The 9,600-nt window shown below is 31.3% G+C and overlaps 1 protein-coding gene across 1 annotated transcript; it reads right to left on the bottom strand.

Moving 5' to 3' along the window:
* Positions 1-1,025: 1,025 nt before the first annotated feature.
* Positions 1,026-4,021, bottom strand: LOC126701567 (polygalacturonase-like). The gene is made up of 4 exons (XM_050399766.1): positions 3,490-4,021; positions 2,269-2,558; positions 1,921-2,149; positions 1,026-1,545 (listed from the first exon to the last, which is right to left on the bottom strand). The coding sequence occupies exons 1-4, from the start codon at positions 3,925-3,927 to the stop codon at positions 1,324-1,326; spliced, it is 1,179 nt and encodes a 392-aa protein (XP_050255723.1). The 5' UTR covers positions 3,928-4,021; the 3' UTR covers positions 1,026-1,323.
* Positions 4,022-9,600: the final 5,579 nt, after the last annotated feature.

Raw genomic sequence — 9,600 nt, 5'->3', positions numbered from 1 at the left:
GATTAGCCTTATTGGACTTGCTAAAGTCAAGTTTAAAATACGGCAAATCAGCAACGGGCCAAACAAAAAGAGATGGCTACCAATATATTTTATAGTTACAAAGAAATTAAGCCTGAGCCCAACAAAAAGAGTATGGACTCGAATTTCTCATCATTGAGTGAAGCCCAACACATATTTGCCCAAATATATATATTGGATCCCAACGCATAAAGTTAACTTCAAATGGGAATTATAAAATAAAGTATAATAATTCATAAATAAATCAAATAAGTAAGCTAATATAATAAAAAATAATAATTTTTAAACGATTAACCAATATATATATCCTAACTTACCATTTTTTATTTTGCTTACACATTTGACTATTTGAGATTACTTTGGAAGTTGTAACTTCTATAGCGGGGTTTTTAAAAATGCTGAAAATAAATGCCGGCATAAATCAGTTTTATTTTTTATTTTTTTTAGTGTATTTATGTTTATGTTCTTATATATTTTCATATTTTTAATTAATTACATATTTATTTTTATATTTGTGCATGATAGCATATTTTTGTGATGGGTATTTCTGGGATTTTTTTTATTTTTTTATTTTTAAATTTCTTGGCCCAAGGGCCGGGTACCCTTGGTGCGGGCGTGCGGGTAGTGTATTTATGTTTATGTTCTTATACATTTTCATATTTTTAATTAATAATTTATATTTGTGCATGACAGCATATTTTTGTGATGGATATTTCTAGGAATTTTTTTTTAAAAAAATTTCTTGGCCCAAGGGCCGGGGATTTTGCAAACCACATTTATCCACTATTCAGTTCCAGAGGCTGACACAATATAGGCATTAAATAGATCACTGCTTCACTATAGCCATTTTAAAATGTCTTTTAATTTTTACTCTCTTTTTCTCTCTCTTCTTTTTTTTTTTTTTTTTTTCCTTGATAAAATTATTTTCATGATATAACTAAATATGCTTTATGTGTCTTGACATTGCAAAATGGAATGATAAAAATTTCTGAATAAGTAAGGTCCAACGTCAAATTGTTTAAAGTATGAAAATAATACGTACATTTTACAACAATTCGCACACAAACATCCATATACGAGTTATATGTTGATTGCAAGGTCAGGCAGGCTTCAAGAAAGCCCAATGGACTAGCACTGCCACCGGCTCAAGCAATTAACTTGTCACTCGATCAATGACGTATCACACTAACAATCATACTATGAAACTAAAAATAAGTATAAATTTTCTGCCTAAGGATGAAAGGACAAGAATGAGGATTCCTTTTCAATCCTTCGTAGATATGGATTCTGAATCATTTTTCCCCTCTACAAGCAACCCGTGGGCTGGACAAAACCAGTAGATGTCCCAGCAGCATTGACACATGAAACTTGGGCCACTTGATTATTATTGTAAGTGAGCTTTACATTCTCCAATATTATTCCCGAGCATGGGTACTCCGAACTACAATCAAATTTCAAAGCAACCTCTGTAGCTGATGTTCCATGGATGTCTTGGTATGTCACATCACTAATTTGAACACCAGAAACCTGTTAAAAAAAAAAACTATATGTCAATTTTCCATTTGATAGTAGTATCATGGTATGCAAGCTCCAACTAAAAAAAAGAAAAGATAAAAGAAAAATATTGAACAGATTATGAAGTCAAAACATTGAAAATGTTTTGGGGGTACAATTTGGGTTTGAAACTAATGCAGAGTAAGATTTGAGTTTGCGATGATAATGGACCCAACTATATAGTGGGTATGAGTAGCTTTAAAGGTTAACGTCATGAACACATGGGGGCAAAAATTTTTAGAATCTATATTGTGTGATTTATTTGAACATGTTAAGTCCTTTTTAGAAGTAACCAAATCATGGTTAAAAAAACATTTGCATGTAAAATATGCTTCAAATTTATCTTACCTGACCAGGGCAACCTTCATTGCTGGGGCAATAATTTTGGTCAATTACAACTGGATTTTGGACATCTTGCATAGTGACATGTTGAAAAAGAATGTTCCTAGCAAACCCATTGCTAGGCCTTCCCCATGACTTAATTCTCACCCCATTCTGAGTACCGGTAAAAGTAACTGTTTTGACTGTTACATTTTGTACACCAGCCTCTTGTTGGTCCTTGCCTAAACTCCCAATGCTGCACCAATTAATTGAACCAATGAGACCAATGTAGCATCACCATCTAATATATATGGTTGTTCCAATCATGTAATATTTGAATGAAGATCAAAAAAATAAAAATACAAAGTTATTTACCTAATTCCATGCCCAGGTCCACATGCAACATTCTCAATCCACAAGTTAGTGGTACCAGGGCCAATTGAGATGCAATCATCACCGGACCCAATCTTAGAGTTGAGAATTGTGACACTTGAAGATAATTGAACATGAATGCCATCAGTGTTTGGGCTATTTCCGGGCGCAATGACCTTAACACCTTGCATTTTCACGTTTTGGCAGCCATTTACGACAATGTGATACAATTGGCTGTTTAAGGAGGTTAATGCACTGACCACAATGTTGTTTGAGTTGGAAAATTCCAGTGTCTGCTTCCATACACACAAGAAAATGTTCCAATTCTTATTGTTAAAATATATATGGAGTGTTTCTCTAAATTAATGATGAATATGACTATATGTGGCTATTCAATTAAATATGTCGATCTTAGAGTGAAAATCCATCAATCTAAGCAACAAAAGCCTAAGCAAGTTGTTTGACCTTTGACATTCTCATCAGTTTTTATTTTATCATCACAAGGCTCGAGATTTAATTAAACATTAGTCAGATTGGCATTAAAGGGCTAGATTATATAGATGCACAAAACTGAAATATTCTCCGATCCAGAACATGGGATTATTCCCAATTAAGTATAGTCAATACGATTTCCTTAGAAGTCGGCTTGTCATGGCAGTAAAAGGAAGTTATTTTAATTTGACAAAAATCTCCTCCCAAACCCAGAAGAGCAAAATAGCAGTTTAAAGTTTAAACTGAAAATCAGATTGAAAAGCACACCAGTTTCCACCAATAAATTAAATCAAATCCCACACCCACTCCAGTTTAACTACCTAGAAAATGGAGTTAATTTTTTTTAATTGAATAAAATGGAAGAATTAAGACAACCATTATGGACGAATTCATCCCAAATGGTGATAACATTTCAAAATGTTCTTTTCTTTTGCTCTATCTACTAATCTAAAAGCTAAACCAATAGTAATGCTCATTAAAAACACTTTTTTTTTTTTTCTTTCACAACATTGAACTCTTTTTAACCAATTGAAACTGATTAGTGTGCAATATTTAACTTTTTTGCGAAAGGTTATTTGTTGAAAGTCCGTTAAAAATATATTGTACATAAAAATAAAATAAAATAAATAAGCCCTTAAAAAATCATATATATAAAAAAATAAAGCAAAGAAAGAGGCATTTTTATACTCTAAAGATAAAGGGCAACTTAATCTCTTAGTCATTTTCACATACCGTGGCTCCAGAAGGACAGCCATTGCCAGAGGCTTTGCAAGACCATAAACCAGTGCCTTGGCCATCAAGAATTCCTCCAGATATGGTAACCCCATTAACTTGCTCAAACAAAAGCCAGGTTCCTGTATTTCCAAGTACCGTATAGTCTGATGGAGCCACAAGTGTCCCAGCTATGCGCACAGTGATAGCATTGTTCTTACATGGTCCACTGAAAACCACTTGCCCGAGGTAGAACCTCCCTGCTGGCACATAAATCATGGCAGAACTTACTGAGGCACAAGCTTTTGTCCATGCACTAACAAAAGCCTGAGTTGAGTCAGTTTTTCCATCTGCTATTGCTCCCAAACTCACCACATCGTATGTTATAGAAGAAGCTAACACTAAAGACCTGAACATAGAGAGAAGTGCTAGGACAAGAGAGCTTCTGAGGTATGCCATTTTGGTTGATTTGGGTGAGAAAAAATAATGTGTCTGTTTGTGACTTTTTGTATGTAAAAGAGAGAAGAAGTGAGTTAGGAGGGAGTTTAGGAGTTGAAAGTTGTGGAGGTGAGGAAGTTGAAACGGTTTGAGAGGGTATTTATAGGGATTTGAATGCATATTTAGTTTCTTACTTTTTTAGCATATAATATCAAACAATTACGCAAAGCTGCGCCGAACTTAAATATTGTTGTTTTACGTTTAAACTTTTTTAATCTCTTCTTTACCAAAATACCTTTACGTGGGACATACTGATACATGACTTGAATTTAAGGATTGGATTTGGATGCTACTAATTTTTTAAATAGCTAGCATCCAATGAGTTGAAAATTGACAAACTGTTGTTATCAATACTAATTAATGTGTAACCGGTACATATACACAACTATATTAAAAAATAATCACAATTACATATATGTGTTGTTCTTTAAATTTCCCTCTTAAAATTCAATTATATGGTTTTTTTCTCATAGGATAAAAGTGTATTTTCAATTAAGAACTACCATATGACTGAATTTTAAGAGAGAAATTTAAGGACACAACACTTACTTAAGTATTGTACTTAAGTTTTGATCTGAAAATTAAACACATTCTTTTATCATAAAATATAAATTATTAATCAAATTATTAAAAAAAGTAAATGTAATTAGTCATATGTTAAAATTTTTGCCTAATTTTAATAAACTTATGATCTTTTTTTACTTCTAATTTTTAATAAGAAAGAACGTGTGGTGATTTTTATTGACTTAGATGTGATTGGTTTTTATTTATTTACTGTATTTTATAGTTCATTAATATTAGATTCTTAGTGTTTTGCACTCATTAACTCACTTAGCATAAAGATTAAAGGAAACTTATTGTATACTCCCGGAATACCATAAATATGTATTCCTCTCTCTCACATGAATGGTGGGTCCCACCATAAATTTAATTAGTAGGATCCACCATTCATATGAGAGGAGGTAGTACGCATTTATGTACTCCGAGAGTACATAATAATTTTCCAAGATTAAAAAGCTTAAGTGGACATATGGTACAAAATTAGCTCACAGTTGAAATCTAATTTAGAATCTAATTGACTTTTCTCTAAATTTTCGCTTTATATATATATATATATATATATACTAGTGTATAACTTGTACATATTCTTTTTTTTCTTTTTTTTTTGAGAAACCGACTTCAACATTTAAAAACTAAAATCAGCCAAATCGGCTAAAAGAACATCAGCAACTTGTGGTGGAACATCCTCCATCCACACAGAAACACCATCAATAGTTTTTGCGTGTTTTGCTAAAAAATGAGCAACTGAGTTTCCTGACCTACGAATGTGACAAAAATAAACGCAATTACAAGAACCTAAATAATGCTTAACTGAAGATATTAAGTGACCAAAAGAAGATAGAGACTCCTCGTTACTCCTTAAGGCTGAAATAACCACCTCAGAGTCTCCCTCAACAATAAAAGAGGGTAGATTGAGGTCCATAGCAAAGGTAATGGCGCGGACGGCTGCAAGAGCTTCGACTTCGTCGGAGGATGATGGAAGCTTGGTCTTCTCCGCAACTTGTACATATTCAAGTTATACCTAGTGTAAGAGTTACAAATTTTTAAGTCATAGATATATGCACAAGTTTTACTCTCTCTCTCTCTCTCTCTCTCTCTCTCTCTTTACTTTTTTATATACAAATAAGTTGAAATTTTTTTTTATTGGGTTTTTTTTTGGTTTATTTATATTAAACTCTTCGTCTTCTGCACAATATTCACTAACCTAAAACAAAAGTTTTTAAGAAATTAAAAATATAAGACACGTGGCACAAAATTAAATGACAATTAGAATCAAATTGGACTTTCTCTAAATTTTGACTTTAATTATATATATATAAATATAGATATTTATAAAATTTATATTGTCTATCATGTTTATGAGGTCTTTATTATGCCCTCCCCTCGATCTATTTTCTAGATGATCACTCTAAATTGGAATGAAGAGTAGGTCATACTTTCGACCATAAGTCACTAGTGCTTAATTATATTTGTCAATTGGATGCACTGATTAATCTCTTCATTTTCTTTTTCCAGATTTTTTTTGATTGGACTTTATTTGTTTCGTGTTATGCTATTTCTTTTATAGATATAATAAAATTTAAATTTTTTATTTTCTCTCCATTATAATTATTCTTTTATTATCAGACTATGACAATAGGGGTGGCACCATGCCTTACACAGGGTGGTCACTTGATCACCTTGGCCTGAATTTTTTATTTATTATTATATACCTTAAAAAATTAAATTTTAAATTGATATAGGTTACTGACCACCCTAGAATACAAGCTTGACAACCCTAAATAAAAGTTTTACCTCTCCAAAATTTTGGTCCATTGAAGGTTGAACCAAAAACTTGTTAAAAAAGTTATGTTCACAACATTTTCACAATATTTTCACAACTTTTTAAAATTAGTTTCACAACAAATCCTAAGCTGTAGGCTGTTATAGGTGGACAAAAAATTAATTTTAGTGTAACAACTTGCTATTTAGGCTTGGTTGTGAAAATTTTGCTAAAATGTTGTGGACGTAGTACTCATCAAAAATGGCCAAAACAAACAAATTAGCTTAAAACCCCAAATTGAATATTTAATTTTGATTTTTTATGTTGTGTTTTCTAAAGGCATATTTTAAAATCAATTTGTTTTTTTAAAGAAGTTACATGTATTACAAGATTCATCTTCTAAGCAAATTTATATTGACTTGAATAATCTTCTTTTAGATCCTAGGTTATAAGAAAATGTCTCATATTTTCATATTAATGATTAGGATGAAATAAAAATAGTATTGACAAAGATGTTATTTTTCAACCTTTTAGCCATAATTTCTCTAAAAATGAAATTAGTGGAGTACTGCATTGATTTAATCCTGAATGGTTATAAAAACGTAATATGTATCTTTATGGCTAAAACATATATTTCACCTCTTTAAATTCAACTTCAAATTTAAAAGGGCAAATTACAACTTATTCGCCTGTGGTTAGGCCAAAATTTGAGTTGCTTACATGTGGTTTGAAATTTGACATTTTACTCATCTGAGATTAGCCCAGTTCTGTAACTCATTTCTGTTAAAAAGATGAGTAAATATGTAATTTAACTCCACTTTTATGTTTCTCTCCTCCAAAAACACAAAAAATATAAAAATACAAGATCAAGTAAGATAAAAAAGAATCTAGTGGAAGACTTGCATTATGGGATTTTAAACCGCAAGTAGGCAATTTAAATTTCAGTCAAACTTCAGGCAGGTAAAGTGTCAAATTTCAAACTACAGGTAAGCAACTTAAATTTCAGTTAAGCCACAAGTAAGTAAGTTGTAATTTACCCAATTTAAAAATTAACTTTTCATAGGATGTTTTCGAAGGGGTGGCTGTGTGGCTGCAAAGGGAGATTGTCTCACAAAACGAATCCTAGTCAAACTGGTTAACAATTAACATTATTGTGAATCTTCGAATTATCAAAAAAGGTAATAGAAAAGGAGCGACTGAACAAACAAATGAAATTAATAGCTTCTAATTTTTCATAAACTAAATTATAATTTGAAAATATAAAGGACAAATATCAAAACCAAACCAAATTAAAAGAACCGAAAGTTTCTGTTAAAACAGGTTTATAATTGACAGCAAAAAATAAAAAACCAGGTTTATAATTCTATTCTTCTAAAAAGAAAAAGGTTAATAATTCTATCATTGTGATAAAATAAATAATTTTTGGTATGCTATTATTGTAATTTGGAACACCTGATAAGGGCAGTTTTAGAGAGGCATGCATTTGTAGCAACGTGGGTTTAGACGTGACATGTGGAGCAGAAAACGGAGGAGAAATCAGTGCTCTTTCTCTGCCCCAAATTCATGGCCCCAACAAACAAACCTCTTCTTTTGGGCGTGATTTTTGTTTTCCAACATCATAATGAATGATTTTATGTACTTTCTATTTTCTATCATTGATTTTCTCATATCTAAACCATCATAACCATAAAGGTATTGTGCAACATAAAAGTCGTTTTTTTTTGTTTTTTGTTTTTTGTTTTTAATTTATTTGATTGAAAAGTTTTCCTTTTTTATTCTTAGACATTTTAGAACTAACCTTGTTTAATTTCAAGAGCTATTGTACTCCCGGTGTACCATAAATGCATACTCCCTCCTCTCACATGAATGGTTGGTCCCACTAATTAAATTCAGGTGGGACCCACTATTCATGTGAGAGGAGAGAGTACGCATTTATGGTACTCCAGGAGTACCTAATAATTTTCCGTGGATATAACACTTCTCTCAAAATATTTTTTTTTTAAATTATCTGGGCATTTAAAAATGCCATGTCAAAAGTTTAATTAAAAAATTAAAAACAAAAAAATTTAATTCCTTAATTTTAATTTTAATTGAAAAAAGTTAAAAAAAAAAAAAAAAAACTTTTCTAGTTTTAAAGATTGAGAAATTTTTTTTACTAACTTTCTCAGTTGTTTTTAAAATTTCTTGGCAATCAAACACACCATAACAAAAATTAAAGTGATCAACCTTTAAATTTATCAACATCCACAATGCCACACACTTCAATCATTACAGCCACAAAAATTTAAAGTGATCAACCTTTAAATTTTTCATTTTCCTCTCTCTCTCTCTCTCTCTCTCTCTCTCTCTCTCTCTCTCTCTCTCTCTCTCTCTCTCTCTCATTTCTTGTTGGGATATGGCTTTGATCTGGCTTTAGAGAGATAGAGAGATCGAGCAAGAGGGGATGAGATTGGTGGTAGTGGATGTGAAGTGGTGGTCGATCTGGTGGTGGGTAAGGGTGGATCGTTGGTTAGGTTTGTTGTTGGTGTAGGTTGTGATGTGTTCATTGGTGACTGGTTGATGGTAGTGATGGTGATTGGTGGTTTGATCTATTCATGTGGGTTTGGCTTCTCAATTGGATTTGTTTGTATTGAGAAATCAAAAGAATTGTTTGGATATTCATTTGGATATGTTTGTACTGAGAAATTGAAAGAATTGGCTGGGCTTTGGTTTTCATTTGAAATTAAGAATCAGTTTGAACTAGAAATTAAAAGTGTATATTGTTGAAGATCTTTGTGACTTGAATTTTTTATTTGTAAATTTGTTGAATATTTTTGTATTTGTGCTTGTTCTGTGTTTCCTTATTGGGTTTGTGGATTTATTTTTTGGGTTCAATTTGCTTCAGGTTTTGGTTTGATTTGCTAGAGGTTTTGGATTGCAGTGTTTTTTCTAGGTTTCAATGTTTTGGTTTGTTGTGTTCGATTTGCTTGAGATTTTAGTTTGATTTGTTGGAGGTTTCAAATTGCTCCTTTTTTTGGGTTTCAGTGTTTTGGTAATTTGATGGGTTTGGTTGCTAAGAAAATGCAATAATAGAAAAGAAAATCCTGATTTTTAAATTTTATAGGAAACCAAACATGTTATTTAGATAAGAACATGAACATTAATGTTTATTAGAAGAACATGAACAGTGAACAATTATGTCGGGGAAGAACATGAAATCTTCCCAAAAAAAATAATGAATTTATTTTCTAATTTAATTATTTTATTTTTTAAGAAATTAAAAGAACAGAATTATTTTAGTATTATTATTTTTTCTAACATGGCTTTTTTTT

The sequence above is a fragment of the Quercus robur genome, chromosome 10 (genome assembly GCF_932294415.1).
Source record: "Quercus robur chromosome 10, dhQueRobu3.1, whole genome shotgun sequence".
NCBI classification, from domain to species: Eukaryota; Viridiplantae; Streptophyta; class Magnoliopsida; order Fagales; family Fagaceae; genus Quercus; species Quercus robur.
This window is presented reverse-complemented; position numbering and strand designations above follow the sequence as displayed.

Bases quoted from the DNA above. Each gene is read 5' to 3' on its own strand.
- LOC126701567 (XM_050399766.1), bottom strand. From the start codon at position 3,927: ATGGCATACCTCAGAAGCTCTCTTGTCCTAGCACTTCTCTCTATGTTC. The intron at 2,559-3,489 runs GTATGTGAAAAT...GTATGGAAGCAG, and splicing joins GCTGTCCTTCTGGAGCCACG to ACACTGGAATTTTCCAACTC. The intron at 2,150-2,268 runs GTAAATAACTTT...TAATTGGTGCAG, and splicing joins GGACCTGGGCATGGAATTAG to CATTGGGAGTTTAGGCAAGG.